At 55.2% G+C, this 18,099-nt stretch overlaps 3 protein-coding genes and 1 long non-coding RNA gene across 19 annotated transcripts in view; 1 reads left to right on the plus strand and 3 right to left on the minus strand.

The window, feature by feature from the left end:
- Nucleotides 1-1,217: 1,217 nt before the first annotated feature.
- BCL6B (BCL6B transcription repressor) lies at nt 1,218-7,110 on the minus strand. Of its 3 annotated transcripts, none has more exons than XM_067716705.1 (9): nt 6,980-7,110; nt 6,239-6,429; nt 5,797-6,018; nt 5,340-5,687; nt 4,895-5,019; nt 4,170-4,334; nt 3,949-4,079; nt 3,694-3,831; nt 1,218-3,302 (listed from the first exon to the last, which is right to left on the minus strand). In XM_067716705.1, exons 2-9 carry the CDS (start codon nt 6,415-6,417, stop codon nt 3,186-3,188), a joined length of 1,425 nt encoding a protein of 474 aa, XP_067572806.1. In that variant the 5' UTR covers nt 6,418-6,429; nt 6,980-7,110; the 3' UTR covers nt 1,218-3,185. The 3 variants fall into 3 exon arrangements, with proteins under 3 accessions (XP_067572806.1, XP_067572805.1, XP_067572807.1); XM_067716704.1 differs by having other exon boundaries at nt 6,914-7,015; XM_067716706.1 differs by lacking the exon at nt 4,170-4,334 and having other exon boundaries at nt 6,914-7,015.
- Nucleotides 7,111-10,032: 2,922 nt separating this feature from the next.
- LOC137212881 (uncharacterized) overlaps nt 10,033-18,099 on the plus strand; it is a 155,976-nt gene continuing 147,909 nt past the window's right edge. For 2 of the 11 annotated variants that reach the window (XR_010937678.1, XR_010937677.1), the window contains exons 1-3: nt 10,463-10,766; nt 13,775-13,908; nt 14,161-17,828. This is a non-coding gene — a long non-coding RNA (uncharacterized lncRNA). Of the gene's footprint in view, nt 10,191-10,238; nt 10,312-10,458; nt 10,767-12,797; nt 12,937-13,774; nt 13,909-14,160; nt 17,829-18,099 lie in introns of those variants that run through there. The other 9 variants (XR_010937673.1, XR_010937675.1, XR_010937672.1 and 6 more) reach the window with 8 other exon arrangements.
- Nucleotides 12,628-15,484, minus strand: C19H17orf49 (chromosome 19 C17orf49 homolog). 4 transcript variants are annotated; one of them, XM_067716981.1, is made up of 6 exons: nt 15,330-15,484; nt 15,048-15,142; nt 14,307-14,408; nt 13,435-13,625; nt 13,092-13,196; nt 12,628-12,889 (listed from the first exon to the last, which is right to left on the minus strand). In XM_067716981.1, the coding sequence occupies exons 1-6, from the start codon at nt 15,348-15,350 to the stop codon at nt 12,885-12,887; spliced, it is 519 nt and encodes a 172-aa protein (XP_067573082.1). In that variant the 5' UTR covers nt 15,351-15,484; the 3' UTR covers nt 12,628-12,884. The 4 variants fall into 4 exon arrangements, with proteins under 4 accessions (XP_067573082.1, XP_067573081.1, XP_067573084.1 ...); XM_067716980.1 differs by having other exon boundaries at nt 12,628-12,893; XM_067716983.1 differs by lacking the exon at nt 14,307-14,408 and having other exon boundaries at nt 12,628-12,893.
- RNASEK (ribonuclease K) lies at nt 15,656-17,338 on the minus strand. Its single transcript, XM_067716974.1, has 3 exons — nt 17,194-17,338; nt 16,424-16,500; nt 15,656-16,045 (listed from the first exon to the last, which is right to left on the minus strand). The coding sequence occupies exons 1-3, from the start codon at nt 17,269-17,271 to the stop codon at nt 15,904-15,906; spliced, it is 297 nt and encodes a 98-aa protein (XP_067573075.1). The 5' UTR covers nt 17,272-17,338; the 3' UTR covers nt 15,656-15,903.

Here is an 18,099-nt window from a genome sequence, read left to right on the forward strand (position 1 = left end):
GTATAATTTTATACGTGGGAAATAAAAGTAATCATACCCAAGAAGCTTTTTTTTTTTTTTTTAAGTGGAGTTAGAACTTTGGCTGGTGGGGACTGTACCAAAGATGTAGAAATTGGTGTGGCTGTATAACAGAGTGGTTAAGAGCGCAGTCTTTAGAATCAAATCACAGTTCCAATCCTGGTTTCATCACTTCTTAACTTGGCCAAGACACTGAACCTCTCAGCTGGTTTCCCCACTTGTAAACTGGGGCTAATAATAGTACCTACTTTTAGGGTTGTCGGGGGAGTTGAATTAGAAAATCTATACACTAAAATGTTTAGTTTAGGGCCTGACGTGTAGTAGGAGTTAAGTAATATTAGCTGGTCTTATTTTATTTTAAGCTGGTCTTATTTTAAACAGGGGATAAGCTACAGTGGGAGGGGAAGGAAGGTTTTAGTTTAGTTTCTTTGTTTTGTGCTTAAAAAAAAAAATCTAACCCAGGTCATGGGTTTTAAAAGATTAAGAAGCACAACCACAAACTGTAAACGTTGGAAGGAACTTATTCCTTCCATGCTAATGGACTTATTTCATGGATGAGGAATTTAAGTCCAAAAGGAATTTAAGTCCACTTATCAGAATTAGTGACCCCTTAACCTCTGGGTAGAACAAGGCTGTGCGCCCATGACACACACAGGACAGGGGAAAGGGTGGGAGAGAAGTGTGTACTAGGCACTGGATGGATTCCAAGACACCACTGCTGGGGGAGGGGTAGAGCTGGCACGCTGGCTCTAACCACACAGCCTTCTCACTGCCACCTCCAGCTCCTATTATCCTTATGGCACCCAAGTCCTATCCATTTTCTGTGGTGGTGGTGGTGGTAGAGGGTGTCCAGGCATTAAGTTCCCCTGCACAGATGCATCCCCCAACATGTTGGTATTATTAGTGGCTTCCTGGTTTCTCCCTGCTGCCTCCACACCTCAGGCAGGAAGTGACTTCAGAGCAGTAGGATGCAGGTGGCTCCGGAGAAACTTCATGAAGTCACTGGTTCCTACACAATGATCCGGAAGGCAAGGGCAGGGAAGGGGAGAACAAGGGCCACTTAAAATGTCTGGTGGGATGGGACAGTGGGATGGGCACAGAATCCAAGATGGTATCCAGGAAGGATAGGATACCCTCTTTCCCCAGCTTCAGAACCCTCAGTCCCCAGATCCCCACAGGCAAGAACCCAGGACACAACAGGCAGCACAGAGAGGCTTCTTTATTCCATGATTCTGATCTTGCAAGATCTAACATCTCCACCCCTTGGCACTCTCCACCTGCCCATCCAATCTGGTAAAAAAAAAAAAAAAAAAAATCATGGTTCCTTCTCAGCTCTCTCCTCTGCTTTCCCTACCTCCTTCAATTCTGCAGTGGGGAGTAAGAGGCAAAGAGGGAGAAGAGTAGCTCTCTCACCAGTCCCCAAGTGACAGCCACTAGTACTGACCTGTCTTGAGGAACCTCCACCCTGCAAATTCAAAGTGCTTTTTACCTTCCACCCCATGTCCCTAATCCCCCAGGGCAACAGGGGCAGGACTGTAAATCAAGGCTTCAGAGTATCATCTAACATTCCAGACATTCCACACAGTTAAGAAGCAACTCATTCCTAACCTTCTACCTACTTGGCCTACACCAGAGACTTTGCCCCTCAACCAACCTCTTAATCCTACCTGGATACTTGGTCAACTAGAGGGTCCATCAGTCTTTTAAATCTTCTAAATCTCTAATCCCAACAGTAATTCCGATCATAATCCCAAACTACAGAAAATCCATAGTGGAACTCAACCCCTTTTCTCTCCCTGTGGAAGGTTCTAGTGCTTTCACTGGTTCCGGACAGGAATGCAGTGACAGGAAGACCAGGTCACAGACCCAGCTTTTCTAAGGTAAGAAAGTTACCAAGCAGCTGTGACTTCTAGAGGCAAAGAAGTTTCTGGAATCTGGACACTTGCCAGAAGATGTCCGAAAACCTACTAAAGGAAGAAGAGGTTCATCTCAGGTAGAACCCCAAGGAACATTCAAACCCAGACACCTCTGCAGTAAAGGATGAGTCATACTCTTTACTGTTTAGTCAAGATAAAGGGTTTCATAATTCTCCCCTAGGTCATAACATTCTTAGAGACTGGGCAGAATCAGAAAAGATTGCATCATCTCTGGTGAGGAATTTCAGATCTCTCCTGCATGGAGGGATCAACTCAGTGCTAAGAACGGGCCCTAGTGGGAGGATTGTGGGCCCAACGCAAGCTCCTGGGTGAGTTCTATCAAACAGACACAGTGGAGCCAGACCTAGGTGATCAGACGAATGGGACAGTTAGGAACATAAGAGAAAGCCCCTGTAATCATCACCCCAGTTCCAAGACTGACAAAGGCCCCACACCCACTGCCTCTAGGAGGTACTTATTACCTCCACTTCAGGCTCACCATAGGTTCCTGTAACCCTTGAAGAACAGAAAAAGTCTAATCCAGTGCTGGCCTGCTAGAAAACCTACAACATTCAGAATACCAGAGAGGGTTCCTGACCCAATTCCATAAACCCACATGTTCCCAGAGCTGCCCTAGAACAAATTACGTTTCCAGACCTAGAATTGGAGGGGTAGGACAAGAGAACCCCTTTCTCCATTTGAAACAAACCAACAAGCAAATAGGAAAAGAACAACTCTAAAGATAAAAGTTATGACAATAATAATACAAAACACTCACGCCAAAGGAGGCAGCCAAGTGCTAATCTCTGCCGGCAGAGCCATGACCTCACATTCTGTGTTTCAGGTCACTTTTGATCACACTTGGGGAAGAGGGACATGGGAAATGCAATAGAATGAAGGCCCTGGTGCCACCCAAAGGCCTCAATAAATTATATTTACAGATAAACCGAATGAGATGGGGGCTGCAGGTAGAAACCAGGCCTCCAGTCTCTCCCCTCCTCCAGCTCCTAGCTCGTTCTCTCCTCAGAAACAATTGTGATCGTGGGGAAGAGGTTTTGACCAGCAAAACAAAGGCAGATCAAGCTGGGATCTGCCACCCCTGCTCTCCCCAGTGAGAAATTAAGGTGGTGGCAAGTCGCTGACATCGAGGGGCCTTGCACACCCCTATGCCCAAGCCTGACAGCGAACCCAGGCGTGAGCCGCGGCTTTCCTGTCTTCCAGGAAGGGAGTGGGGCCTGGGCAGGCGCTCAGCTAGGGCCCCCCCAGAATGTGGTAGTGCACTTTGGTGTTGGTAGCAGCTCCGTGTTTCTGGCGCAGATGCAGCCGAAGTTGACTCTTGTGCCGGAAATGCAGACTGCAGGGGTCGCACTGTCGGAGGACAGCTGAGTCAGGTCCCTCCCCAACCACGACCACCTTTTAGGTGTTGAGCAAAGGAGAACCGCCCAGCACTCTATCTTAGAGAAGCTCTTTAGTCCCTACATGCTCCCAAATCCTTAGGGGAAGGCCTAGGAGCTACGCCCCGCCCTCTTCAGCAAAGCTTTCTCCATCCGTCAGCTCCTCTCCAGGAGGGTAGCGCCCCGTCCAGGAGCCTAACTTCTATACCTGCCACCCCTACCCTCGGCCCCCGCCCCTTACTCACAAGGACACCGCCCACCTCGAACAGGTCTAGAACCGCTGGGCCGGCTCCTTTCAGAGCTCCGCCCCTCGGTAAACGGAAGGTAATTCCAAGGCTTTGGGTCAAGCCAGGTCGGGTACTCACGTGGTAAGGCTTCTCTCCCGTGTGGATGCGAACGTGGCTCTTGAGGGTCTGTAGGTGGCGGAAGCGAGTCCCGCAGGTGGGGCAAGGATAGGGCTTCTCCCCGGTGTGGATCAGCACGTGCGCGCGCAGATGCGCTACCTGGGAGAGGAGGGGACCTCAGACAGCGCCAATGGGAGGGACAGAACCCTCTCCATTCGGCCCACCTCGCCCTCTCGGAAATTTGCCTGCGAGCCGTCTCTGAAACGGGCGCCGTACCTGTACAAAGCGCGAGCCGCACGTCTCACACTTGTAGGGCTTCTCTCCCGAATGGATGCGGCTATGCGTTTTTAGGTTAGCCGGCCGGTTAAAGCGGGCTCCGCAGACGGAGCAGTGGTAGGGCTTTTCCCCTGGAGGCAGGGAGGAAGGGAGGTCAGGGACTCTACCAGGGGACGGCTGTGGGCACCAAGGCCAGGGCCCTCTCCCCGCTCCTCCCCTACCTGTGTGCACCGTGCGGTGACTGGCCAGGTTGCCCTTATAGCGGAAGGCAGACCGGCAGAGCTGACACTTGTAGGGCTTATCCTCATCCCCAGGAGCCAAGGGGTCCAGCCCCGATGAGCACCCAGCCACAGCCTCACAGCTCTGGCAGCTGAAAAATTCACTTCCTGGGAAGGGTGGTGGGTAATGACAATACCAGTGAATCCTCAAACCACACGGTAGCGGGTTTTCTTTTTCCCAATTTACTGTTAAGGCTTCTGGAGCTCATTTGACTTGCTTGGGGTCACATGGTTATTGAGAGGACAAGCCAAGATCTGACTCCATGTCTGTCTGGTTCCAGAGTACTCTGCTAATCACTCCAATAGCGGTGGTGGTAGGTGGAGGCCCCTACTCGTGGGTGGAAGTTTCTGTTTCTCTCTCCTCTCTTGCACCACTCTGGATGACAGCTTGCCAGAGAGGCCTTGCCAAGCCCTGGGCTGACCACTCAGGCCTGGATGGAAATAGGCCAGAAGTTCCCAAACAGTGCTGTTCACTGGAAGCTTTAAAAAGTACTGATGCCAGGCTCCCACTTGCAGACTTTCTGATCTATGGGGTGTGACCTGGGCAATGGGATTTTTAAAAGCTCCCTAGGTGAGTCTAATCAGCAGGAAATGGACTGGGCCTTTAAACTGGCCTTGAGCAGCCATGGGAGAAAATCCAAGAAGGGGGTAAAAGGAGGGGCTCTTACCTGGTGGTGGATGAGCCCGCCCAGAGTGTGACCCAGTGGTCTCTGGAGCCCGGGGTGTGAGGAGATGGGGGGTATTGACTGGAGCCCCACATTTGAACTGTACAGTGGCAGCAGTTGGAGAGAGCCTAGGCAGATGTCAAGGCCCAGAGACAAGGGTTAGGAGAGATTATATGGCGGCGGCGGTGGTGGGGTTCTCCCCTGGAAGACTTGTTGCCATAGGCCTACCCTCTGGAGGTGAGCCACTATGGACCAATGTGCCATGTCCAATTTCACTGCCCAAGTCCCACCCTACAGAGTAAGCCTGACCTCTGGCCAACTCCCTAAGGTGAGCTGGTGTCTCTGAAGCCCACTCCTTCACTCCCTGTTCCTGACCACCCAGGCCCAAGGGCTGTGCCTCTGAGCTGAGGCTGCCTCTACAAATTGCGGGGGGTTCCAGTTTCTGTACCTGCTCTGTGGACCGGAAATGGGTCCTTCTTCACTGCTGCTGCTGCTGGAAGCCTCATCTCCACTGGGGAGCCGGGCCTGGGAGCAAAGTTGACCAGAACTCCTCTCCCCTGCCAGGCTCCCTGCTTGGGAGGCCTGAGAGTTTAGCACGATGAACTTGTACTTTTTCCAGTTGCAGGCCTTGGGGTCTGGGCTGCCTGGACTGGGGGGCCCTTGACTGCAGCTGCGAGACTCAGTAGGTGGGTCTGGGTGCCCTTCGGAGCGCCTGGGACTGCCTGGCGGAGGGGCCGTTGGGGGCGTGGGGGGTTCTGCCTCCAGGGGCCGCAGGGAGATGCCCAGAGGTTCATAGCTGAGAAAAGTGCGATGGACATTAGTGCTATTTCCTAATCTTGGCCTTTGCCCTTGACACCTAGGATGCCACTTCACCCATGAGGAACACCGAGTTGGGGCTCCCTCACCTGGCCTGGATGAAGCGGTGGCATGCCTGGACCACGTGTTCCATCTGCAAGTAGGTGGCGGCCGCAAGGACGGCTGGTGCAGTGGCCGGAGAGAGGCGTAGGCGTGAAGTGTACATGAAGTCCAGAAGAGGAGCGAAGCCTCCGGCTTCGGGGCCCCCAGGCAGGGAGAGCACGTCTACCCCCACTCCTGCACGGCCTCGGAAAATTGAATAGAAGAAGCCACTGGAGAGAGGAAAGATAGGTCATGTTAGGGGCTGGGGAACCAAGGGAGACACGCGCCCCTGTACAAAGCCCCGCCTCCCCCACTCTCACCCCGCCCCCAATTCGCGGACGCCCCGCCTCCTGCTTCTGGAAGGTTTGGCTTCGGGTTCCCTCCCAAAGACCTTCGGGCTCCGCCCCTTTTCCCTTTGGTCCCACCCCACCCCTGAGCCACCCCTCGAACCTGCAGGCGATAAGAACTGCCTTGTGAGCTCGAAGGGGTTGCCCGCCAACCAGCAGCGTGACGTCAGTGAGGATCCCGCGCAGGCGCAGCTCATTCAGGTTGCCGAGCACGTCGGAGGAGTGGCGAGTGAACTCGCGGACGTAGCCCAGCGTTCCCTCCGGGGCAGCGGTGGAGCCCATGGCGACGCAGGCCTGCGGGTGCCAAGGAGAGGGCTCAGGGATCCAGGCCGTCCTAAGACGCCTGCCCTTCCGCAGTTTGCCTCTTCCTGCTGAGGTGCAGCTAGAGCCAAGCCCCCGGCCCCGGCTCACGCAGCCTCACTTAATTCATCTGGTTCTTTCTACCCTCAACCACAGCATCGCTCGCTTTCCTCCTCTAGATTCCACAGCGCTTGGAGCGAGTTGAAGGTTCCCACACCGCGGCGTCGATGGCAAGTGTGAGGAATCCGGCCCGCAGCGCCCTTACTTAGACTCCCAGTGCCCTTCCAGCACCCCCATTTCCCCTCTGCCCCACCGCGCGCCTGGTCTCAGGAGTCCGATCCTGCCTGGAGACCCCAGATGACCCGTGGTCCACACCCCTCCAAATCCCAATCGAAGCTCCCTTCCCCGAATCACGAAAGTCCATTCTCTAGTCCCGGATCCCTAGTTTAGCTCAATTTCTGGGCCTCTGTCTTCTTACCATCAACAAGCCCCAACCCTCTTAGGGGGACCCAGGAGTCTGGCTCCCTCAGTCTCTGGTTCTTACCCCCGTCCTGCAGGGGCTTCAGCTTTCTTCTCAAGGGGGGCGGGGTCTCTCTCCCCTCTTGGCCTCGGCTCCTTTATCTGGCCGGGATGTCGGGGGCGGGGGTGGAGGTGGGGTGAACGCCTGGGTCTGTATCCTTCCTTCCTCCCTCGCTCTCCAGATGGCGAACCCGGGGCGGGGTCTCCGGCTCCAGGGCGGGACCTCAGAAACACTAGGTGGTCGTAACGTAAGGGGTCTTGGGCCACTGAAAGTGGAACTGATGGGACATTGGAATTGGGGAGGAGGTTGGGGATATTGAGATTGGAAATATGGGTGACCTGGGTCGTCGGGGGGCCTGGGACAGCGACAATTGGTGTGTTGGCTTTAGGAAGGAACCTGTTACAGGAGAGTGAATACAGCAAAACTCCCCCTTCCAGTGTACGGTATTAAGGGAGATAAAGGGGAGCCCAAATAGGAACTAGGTTTGGGGAGGTGATAGTGGGCTCCCGTGGGGTCTCAGACAGAGGGAGGGTGTGGTCATTCAACAGGCTCCTCTAGCGGGGCCTGCAAAAGAGGGGCTCTGGCCGGGCGCGGTAGGGAGGGGGCGGATATGATTTCTAGTTCGTTTCCTTCCATTGTCCTGCGACCGGACGGCTCCGCCAGCTGCTTCCCCTCGAGGAGGTGGGGAAAGCCCCTGGTGGGGGCCGAGAGACGACGCTCAGGAGACCTAGGGTCCGGTCTTTCGCTCCCGACTCTCTTTTGAATCCTTTTAGGGATCCAGCGAGACAGACTCCCGCCCAAAGCCCTTTCGCCCTCCCCCAGTCCCAGATCTTTAGGGCCTCGGGCATCCGCCCGTCGGCTACGCTTGGAGGCTGGCGGGACGCCGGGGTCCAGCGCGGCAAGTAGGCAAAGCTCGGCAATGTTTGGCTCCTTCCACGAGGGGGCGGACGAGCACTAGCCTCGCCTCGCCCGTCTTCTCCACCCGGCTGGGGGTCCACTCAAACGGGGGCGCAGGATCGATTAGGTCTGAGCGGCTGAAACCTTCGTTCTCCCCCTCTTTGCTCTGGTTTATTTTGTCCAGGGGACTAGGGTTGGGCGGAGGGAGGGAGAGTTAGGCGACAGAGGGGACTTTCCTCCGAGGATGGGTTTCCTATCTGGGGTGAGAAATCCGCGGGCTTTGGGAACAAGGGAAATGAGTGGGACAAGGAGCGGGATCTGAGTCCTGGGAGCCCAGGGTTTCTATTCTTTTAAGCTAGATACTATTATCCGTCTTTAGAGGTGACTTTTTAGTGAACATTAATATGAAAGTTGGGTGCAGTGAACAGACAGAGGGGAAACAGGGAGGGTCTCAGGGTAAAAGAAGGGAGAGAGGGCAGGAGGGGCTGATAACCCCAATTTAAGTCCCTGATCTGGAAGATAAGCACGGGTCACACCCTCGTATTTTGTTTGGGGAGAGTTGGTGGGGCAAGGTTCATTTGGAGAAGTGGGGCAAGAGCTGAGTTCAGCTGCAAAGCGGGACTTGCATCTGGGCTCAGGAGAGTCTACCGTTGCCCAGTAATGACTGACCATTATCCGTGGAGCTGCATATCGAGGCCTGGGGCCCTCCCCTTCAGATGTGAGGGTGTCTTTATTTGGGTGCAGGAAACAACTGCTGAGAAACTGGGAATGGGGAACCACTGGGGATTCACGGTGGTGAGGTGGCTTTTGCAAATGAGGGTTGCTTTGGTCTCTGCCCAGTTGGAGGTGGGAGTTAGACTGGGGGCTCCCTTTGGTATCAGGATGGAGTTACTTTTGTGTTGTCTGGTCAATTTGTCAATTGTGGGGTGCATGTTTACTATGGGGTGTTGAGTTAGTTTGTTCTGGGCCCTGAAGCCTGCATTCAGGGTTGAGGGCCAGTAGTAAGTCTGAGGTATGGAGCTGATTTTGAAGCTACGTTAGTTAATTCTAGGGGTTCTGACACCCACAATTTGGAGTTTGTCATCTTGGAATATCAGGGGAACCTGCTACGTGTTTTTCAGAGGTGGATGAGGATTTTGTTTTGGGGATTCATAGTCATCAGTGTATGTGGACAATCTGATTTCAAGTGGAGTAATTGTGCTGGTTTTGGGGTGCAGTCTGTTTTGGGGTGCCAGATAAGTTTTGAGGTTCAGATTATATTTGGGGGGACATGAAATTCAATTTGGGGTTTTTATTAGCTTGAGGTGGAACGTAATAGGAACCTGGGAGCAAGTTTGAAGGCCTTCTGTGGTTGTGGGTCCTTGCCGGGGAGCAAAGCTTTATATTTGAATGTTGTGCAAACTTACTTTGAGGAGGGGGATATTTCTGTGTATGCACTGAGAGCCAGGAGGCTTTTTCCAGGGGGAGAAACAAGATGAGGGCCCAGGGTAGGAGACTAAAGTTTTGGGGTGTCCTTATTTTGGGGTGTTTTGCCACTCTTTGGGTGCATTTGGTGTAACTGAGTGATGGATCGTGAGGTGAGATTGATTTTAGGGTTCACTTAATTTGGAGCATGATGCTGCTTTGGGATGTCCTTTGCTTATAGCTCCCGCTCACCCCAGATTCTAGAAGTCTCTTTCTTTAGTGAACCTCCAAATATTCCCAGGATTTGAAGGACGAAATTCGGAAAGGGAGTGTATCTCCCCTTATTTCTATGTGGCCTGGATAGATCTGAGGGAGAAAAGGTGGTTTCAAACTCTGAACCCCAATTTCTTAAGGGCACATACCTTGGTTTGGGGGCAGATGGGGGGGAAATGGAGTGTGTTGTGGTAAAGTGGACACCCCTGACTAGGGCAGTCTGTTGGAACTGTGCAAGGAGAGGTGGTAGTGAGGTACAAGGAGGGGAATCTTGTACCCTGATTTTCTAGGATAAGAGCCCCAAACAGAAAGCAGACAGAGGACTGGGAGTGTGGGTGAGATGGGGGGGGTTCCCCACGGCAGCAGGGGCTGGGGGGTAATCCAGGCCAGCTCTGCACACCCCGGTCCCTGCTCTCTTTGGCTCTCCTCCCCTCTCTCCCTCCCACCGCCCACCCCCCCAACCCAAGGAAAAAAACTGCCTGTGCAACAGCAATGGCAGATTCCAATCCTCCAGGCTTTCCTAAACCACCACGGAGACCAGCCAGGGGGGAGGGGAAGGGAGGATCGGGCTTTCCTGCTTCCCTAAGACTGGGGCTATGAGCTTGACCTCCTGGCCCCTAGCCCTTCGAGGAGTGCCCCCCTCCCCCGGCCTGGAAGCCAGGTGTCCTGGACCCTAGCCCCCGAGCGGGGGGGTGGGGGGGGGCCTGGAGAGACGGGGAGGAGGAAGGAGGGAGTGACTTCCAAAATTGGCATCGGGACAGAGCAGGGCTGGCGGGAGGCAGGTGAAAGACGGAATTTTCCTGAAAAAACGGGGGGATCTGAGGACCCCAAATTTGGGGAGCTAGTCCAGAACCGTCCAGCCAACATCCTAGATTTTTTTGGGATTTTTTGGGGCCCCCGGGACCCCTCTAGATGGGGTGAGGAATGTAGTGTTGGGGGAATCTGACTGGGGCATTGCAGCTGCCTCTCCCGCCGAGTTGGAGACGGATGGGCTGGGACGGGTTTGGGGGGGGGTGTCCCCAATTCTGACTGGGAGTGGAGGAGCCCCCTCATGTGCTCTCTTGTGGGGGTCCCCCCTCCCTAGGGCACTCCCCACTCCCTGAGCCAGCCGAGAGGAAGGAGGCCAGCGATGCGACTGGGGCGGCTCCTTTCTCCTGCACCCCAAATGTGAGGGATGCACCCCAAATTTTGTTCCCTTCAAAATAGGGGACCAGGATCTCAGGGGAGAGTAGCTGAGGTAAGTGGGGAGGAAAGTGTCCCCTGTTTTCAGGAGAGACGTGGCGGTTGGGGGGGAGGTTTGGAGGTGCGTGCTGGGGTGGGGTCGGGCTTTGTCAGCCTTGAAACTGGGGGGATGATTGGAGAGGCTTTCTCTTACACCCCGAAACTGGAGTCCCCCAGATGGAAACCAAAGACAGGCCAGAGGGCCCCCCAACATCCCCAGCCGTTAGTATAGTGTTTGATTTCTGTTTCATCCCCACAAAGGCTCTGCCGAGGATGGGAGTTGGGGGCAGCTGTTCGGTTTTGGGGGTACGGGGGTGGCGTGAGGAGCAGAACGCCTTGGCAGGATTTGATGCTGGACAGATAGGGGTCTCGACCGAGGGGGTCCGGCATCCCCCGGGGCCTGAAAACTCTGCTTACACCACCATCTTAGATCTTTTTGATTGCTAAGAGTTTTGGGGGGTGTGTCGGAAGGTGGGGGTGGTAAAGGGTGGGATGGGAGGTAGGAGGATAACTTTTGGGTTTTAGGGGATATTATTGTGATTTGCGGAAGGGGTCTTGGCCCTTGGATTTTGCTTTCTGGTGGGTGTTTTTTAAAAATCAAGTCCTGGACAGGAGAAAAAGGCTGAGGGAAGGCCTAGGGTGGGGGTGGGGAGAGGCATGTTTGTCTCAGCTTAAACGTGGCTTTCTGGGGTGGGCCTGCCTTCCTGGGCCTGGTGAAGGGGCTGGGGGGGGTTGTTGCGGGGGGTGGGACTTGGGTCCTGGGGGTCCACGGGGAGTGGGGACAGTGCTGGGGGTGGACTACCTGGCCCCCAGGTCCAGATGGCCCTCTTCCTGTGCCCTGCTGCTCCCCTTTCCCCCTGGCCTCCATTTCCTGCCTTTGGCCTCCATCTTGTGGCAGGCCCAGGGCCCAGGGCGACTTCCGGCCCCCCTCTCCCGACCATGTTCCGGCCCCACCACCTCTGGACTGCCAACTCCCAACCCTGCTGTCCTTGGCCTTCTGTCTCTCCTTGCTTTCTCTTGGGTTCTGACCCAGGGAGGGGAGGAACGGACACAGGAAGCCTTGGGTCCCTGCCCTTGCTGAGTCAAGAGGCAGTCTGTTGGTCCCCCCCAGTCATTCCCTGCTTCCTCTGCCTCTGACCCCACCCTAGGGATCCCCTGAGCAGAGTTCCTACAAGGAAGATGGTTCCAGTCTTATTACACTGCGAGCTCACCCCTTAGGCCCCTCTCCCTCCAGTTGCCTGCTCAGCTTCTAGCTCTGGTTTCTTGTTTTCCCCAACGCTTCTTGGGGCCATGTTTGCCTTTTAAGCCTTCCCACCCTTGGTGGTAGGGGTCTTCACAGCACTGCCTCGTGCTCCCTTCTTCTCAACCCACCCCAGTCCTGCTCCCGCCCCAGCAGCACACTGTGGTTTGTACGGCACTGTGGCCACGTCCAAACCACACTGTGGTGTTAGAGCGAGGGTGGGGGAGGCACCGCTGAGGCCTGGCCGGGGAGGCCACCCTGGAGAAGCGACACGAAAAACATCTGGGGCCTTCTGGTGAGGTGGCGGGGGTGGGGGATGAGGGTGGAAATGGAGGTGTGAAATCACTGGAAGCTGCCCTTCTGAAATCCCCAGGGTAGTCTCAGGAGTACTGCCTGCCAGAGACCCCGGAGTAAGTGCTGCCTTCAGAGAGCAAAGTGGAACCTTTGTTGCCCACACCCAGCTCCCCTGGCTCTAGCAGCACAGAAATATTGGCACTGGGAAGAAAGCCTGCCAATATTGGCTGTGCTGCTCCAGGCAGGGTGGTGAGAGCTGCTGAGGAGGGGCTGAGCCCCGGGGTCTAAGGAGAGAGGGAGGTGTCCCTTGCACTCCAGTAATGTCAGGCTGAAGGCACCAAGCTGAGAGGGAGATCTTTACTGTTTTCCGTATAAAAATGTCCATCAGTTGGGGGTCATAGGGGTTGAAGGAAGATGCTCATACAGCAACAGCAAGGTGGGCCACCCGGCAGCCTTTCCACCCTCTCTCATGCAGGCCTTGCTCAGAGTCCCAACCGGTCCACAGGTCCAGGGTGAACAGTGAGAGGGGTGAGAGGTGGAAGGCTCAGCAAGAGAGCAGAGGAGGATCAGCGGAGGTCAAGAGAAGGCCAGAATCCAGGGTCAGGCTGTCTGGAACAGGAAGTAAAATGGGCCGAGATGGGGCGAGCCCCAAGTATGACTCCCACCTCCCTAGAGCACCAGCTCTTTGCAGACCCAATCCCCTGCATGCACAGGAGGGAACCTTCTCTTCCACAGCCCCTGGGAGGGGGATCCTGCTGAGACCCTCCCCCACCCCTTCAGCCGTTGTGGGAGGAGGAGGACTCCTACCCTGGTCGAAGTTGAGTTTCTTGGCTGGAGGAGTTTCTCCTAGCCCTTCGATATCCACCAGGTCACTGTTGGCGTCCGAGTCATTCAGAGCACTGAGTGTCACATCTGGGAGAGGGGCACAACCTAGGTTCTAGGTTCCCTGATGGTCCCCCCCAACCCGCCCACTTCCCCAAGTTTCAAGCTCTCCCGCTCTCCCTCCCTCCCTCCCTCCCCTACCCCAGCCACCCTCTGGGAACCTTCACTGGGAGAGGAAAAGAGATCTGTCCTTTGACCCAAGCCCAACTCTCTCACTGAACCTCAGATGGGACCTTTAATCCCCAGGCACCAACTCCACAGCCCTTACCAGCCTTCTGTTTCTTTATGGGGGGACCGCCGGCCTCAGGGGCACTGGAGCTGCTTGGTGGAGGGGCAGCTGGAGGAGGCGACAAGACACCAGATGCCACCTTCTTGGGCCCTTTCTTGGGTGAATCAGCTGGAAGGGGGATGCCGGAGTCTTCATATACCTTGCGTTTCACGGTGGCCTTTATCTGAGCCCTGAAGAGAAGAGAGAGCAAGCTAGGAAGGGAGTCATCAGAGAGGCTAAGGGAAGCAGGGAGGGGAGGACAGGGGCAATGGGCAACTCTGAAAGAACACTGGGGAGCCCCTTCATAAGAATCCAGGTGAGGGCCCCGACTCTTTGCTAGGGTCCTCGTTTTCCTGAAGCCTTGCAGTCACTTAGGGCAAATGGAGCCTGAAGAGTGGAGTCCAACTGAGAGTGGGAAAGGCCCGTCTTCTACTTCTCTTCTGGGAGAGATGTATGAATGTGGAAGGCTACCAGGTAAGCCTGGGTGACCTACCGGGAGATTGAGACTTATTAATAGATCCTGATCCACTAGCTCAGAACCATAATATCCCTGGAAACACCACAGTAGAGTCTCAAAAGATCTGTATAAATAACCAGGGACTTCCTATTACCAAATTCAATTATTGGGTGTCTCTGGAAACCTAAAATCAAATTCTTGTAAGGTCCTGATTACCACAGCATTTTAGTGACTTCTGACCAATTGTGACAATTCTTTTATTCTTTCAGTTCTCCAGGGACTCTGTTGCTAACAAAACTAGCAACAAAGTAGGAAAGATGTTGAGCTGGAAGGGAGTTTGAGGAAGATGGAACAATGGGTATGGAGGAAGAAAGCTGCCCACCCGCCCTTTCTCTGCCAGCCAACCCTCCCTCACACTGTCCGTTCCTTGATGACACAGCTGATGTGATTAAGATCGTCCCCAAATCGCTTCACAGCAGCCCTCAGCATCTCTATCTCCGTCTCCGTCCACTTGGCACTGTCAGAAGGGGAGAAGGGAATAGCGAAAGTGGGAGGAAGAGGGGTGTGGAGCCAGCCCACAGGCTACGCATTCCACAGCAACCAGCCTCCTCCCCGCGATGCCTGGGGCCCCTTGCATAAAGAGGTCCTCCTTAAAAAAACAAAAACAAAAGCAAAAAAGAAAATTTTTAAGGCGCCGTGGGAACCCTGCGGACCCCCAACCACACGATATTGAAACAACCGCCACCTTAGAAGAAAACTTCTCCCCCATCAACGTGAAACAGCTGCTTATGTAAACAGCCCACTGAAACCCATCCAACAAGTGGGGGTCTTACAGACAGAGCCTCTAAACACAGTCTGCTGCAGTCTGACAGAATTCCACATGATTTGGGGGGTGGTGTGGTGTGGGTAGTGGTGGCGGTCTATGGTCTACCAGTTCGCAGCAGGGCAGGGCTGTGAAATGAGTCCGGATTATGAGCCTCGGTCTGTGGTTTATCTGTCATTCATTCATTCAACAATCATTTATTAACACCTACTCTGCGCTGTGCCAGGCACAAAGGGAAACTAACATCTGTCCCTGCCCTAGAGAGTGTCGGTGTCTGTGATCGAGACCCAGCGTCCGCTCTCAGCGTCCATCTCCCAGCCCGGGCTCACGTACCCCGCGGGGGAAGAGTCGGCCACGGGATGCAGCTGCATGGTCAGCTCCCCGAGCTTCGTGAAGGCGGCGCCCGCCGCGGAGAAGATCTCTCCGACCTGGGGGGCGGGGCAGCATTACGGGGGGCCGGCGCACAGTGCCGCGCCGGACCGCCCGGAGCCCCTAGCCCCACCCCAGGCTGGACTCCCGCCCGCCCCTCGCCCGGGATGGAAGAGCCGGGAGCCAACTTGGGGGCCCCGCCCTCCCGTGGCCGCCAGGGAGCGCTGTCCGCGAGGGAGGTCGAACCTTTGTAGACGCTGACGTCATGGCCCCGCGCGCCTCCTCACGGAGACGTTGCTGCCGCCGCTACCTCGGAGCCCGGACCACGGAGAGCAGGGCGATCGAACGGCTCCAGCCCCCGCGCAGGAAGTCCCGCCCCTTCCCGCAGCTGATTGGCTCCAGCTCGGCCGCTCACCGCCTGACCGCCTCGGCGCGCGGGAAGGAGAGTGGAAGACACCGCCTCGCTTCCGGCCCGGCTTCACTCCACTTCCGTCGAGGGGTCGGGACTCCCTATTTGGAGTCCGAGCTCCAGCCCGGATGCCTGCCCCGCAACCCATGCACACACACGAGGCTTAAGAGAGCAGTTTCTCTTTATTGTGTAACGAGACAAGGCGAGGGGGCCGGAGGGACAGGGAACGGCCAGCCCCGACCTCCCTCCACTGGAGCCGGGCGCCAGAGGTTGAAGAACAAGGGATTCAGTCTATCGCCAGGGAAACCCAGTCCGCAGAGGGCGCCAGACTGGGGGTGGGGGGGGGTGTGACTGGGTGGGGAGAGTCTTTAAATAGAGGAGGGGGCTGGAGAGGGGGAACGCGACGGTGCTCTAGCGCACCATGTATTCCTTGCGCTTATTGAGCCGAACTTGGCAGAAAGAGAAGCCTCCGAGGAGGAGGTAAAGGCCCGCGGCGATGAAACAGTTGTAGCTGACTTGCTCGTAAAGGTTGTATATGTTCTGGGGGCCATTCCTAGGGGTGGGGATTAGGCAGAGAAATATCGGAAACATTATTAACAGCAGCCAACATTTACAGAGCACTTACTATGTGCCGGGTAACCGTTCTAAACGCTTTTACGTGTATTATCTTAATCTTCATAACCCTATGGGGTGAGTTCTGTTATAGCATACACTTTGCATAGGTGGAGGAGGCACAGAGAAATCAAGGAAAATACCTAAAGAAGCCACACCTAAAGCGATGGGTTTAGGATGGCCGCTGAGGTCTGACTCCCAAGACTGCTCCTGTGCGCTAAACAGAGCAGCCAGTTCCCTAGCCTCTGGGCCCCAAGCATCCAGCCTCCTGCAATTCCCCGCCCATAATTCTGACCACTTCCCCCGCCATTCCACTTACTCAAAATCTTTCTCCGTTAAGGGAACGTCTTCAATTAGCACAGCGGAATGGACATTGAAAAAGATTCCGAGCATTATCTGCAAAAAGGGAAAGGGTAGGTTGTTGAACTCAGGCACCTGACCTGGTCACTGCCTGAACTCCTCCCACTTCGAATGTTGCCACAACATCTGGGTATGGGAATTACCAGAATGAGCTGGGATTAGGGATGCCTGTTGCCGGATTTGGACTCCAGTCACCCGGAACAGGGCATGAATGGTGACATAGAGAAGACTTGGCTGGGGCAAGGGTTAGGAATAATGAGCAACCAGGAACCAGATTTTCATCCTCTCCAGAGGCGTCATTATCACGGGACAGGGAGGAGGGGGTCAAAGGGAATCGGCACTTCTCCATATTACTTTTTCCTGAAGTGGGTCGGGTAGAGTCCTCGGGAAACAAGGCCCAGCTATCCATTTCGGGAACAAGCTCTCCCTTTCCCCACTGCCCTCCATTCAGCTCAAGGATCTCTCAAGAACGTAGCTCTTCTTCCTCCTACCTTGAGGGTACTCCAAATTGACCAGCCCCCGGGCCCATTCCAAGCTTCAGCTCCCCCTCTCCCTTCCAATTCCCCATTTCTCAATTCAGTTCTGTCTCGTTCTCCAGCGGCTAATCAACCACCCCCTCCGGCCTGTCTGCTGCTTTCAAACGCCTGGTGTCTCCTAGCCTTCCAGCCCTCCAACACCCGGGCCCCTCAGGCCCTCTCCTCTCCGGTTGTCGCCGGGCAGTCCCCTCACCAACATGATCACTCCCCAGGCGCTGAGGACGATGCCGCAGGCGGCCAGCTTGGGCCCACAGCACAGAAGCGACGCCATGAAGAAGGGAGTCGGGGATCGCCTAGATGTGGGCCAGATAGGAAGGCGGTGAGAGGAAGCCCCGATGAGCGGGGTGGGGGGAAGAGAGCTGGACTTGGGGGCTCGCGGAGGACCGAGCGCAGGGAGAGCGACTGAGGGGGCGTGGCTTCCGGGCCCAACCATCGGGCTGGCGGGCGCCAGGCGGAGAACGCTGGCGCCTCCGGGTCCTCTCGGACTTCGGCGGGAAAGGGCGGTGTTTCTGAAATCGTAGCGGCCCCTCGGGAATCCCTTATTGACCCATATGTAGCTGGGGTGCGAGTATTGCAGGAGCAAAGTTCTCCGGTTTCTTGGATTTCCCCCCTCTCCAGTTTGGAATGGGAGGAGCCAGTATATCATGTGACCAAGTCTGGCAAGTCACGTGACGAGGAAGAAATGGTAGCCCGGCCTCAGGAAAGCTTTTATCTCTGGCGGAGCTCCTGGTAACCTTGGCGATGCGCTCTCAGCAGCCGAGGATTGAAATTATGTCATTTTTCTCTCAGATACCTTAGTCTCGGGTGGTGTCCTGTGATGGAGACGTGGTAAGTGAGACATAGAGATTTACACCGAGAGAGAACGCCTCTATCTCCTCTCTACTCATCCCTACCCTTTAAAATAGACACTCTGACACAGTAAAAGAAGACATAGAGCCCCTTCCCGAGCCCAAGCGTGCTGTTCTGGCTAGAACGCTTTAAAATTGCTGAGCGTTCTTGGCATTGGATATACTTAAGTAACGTTTTGTTACCAAACACGAAATACTGAAGAGTTGTGGTTGCCAAATCCAGGAAAAATATGGGCGTTAGGAAAAGTGCA

The sequence above is a fragment of the Pseudorca crassidens genome, chromosome 19 (genome assembly GCF_039906515.1).
Source record: "Pseudorca crassidens isolate mPseCra1 chromosome 19, mPseCra1.hap1, whole genome shotgun sequence".
NCBI lineage: Eukaryota > Metazoa > Chordata > Mammalia > Artiodactyla > Delphinidae > Pseudorca > Pseudorca crassidens.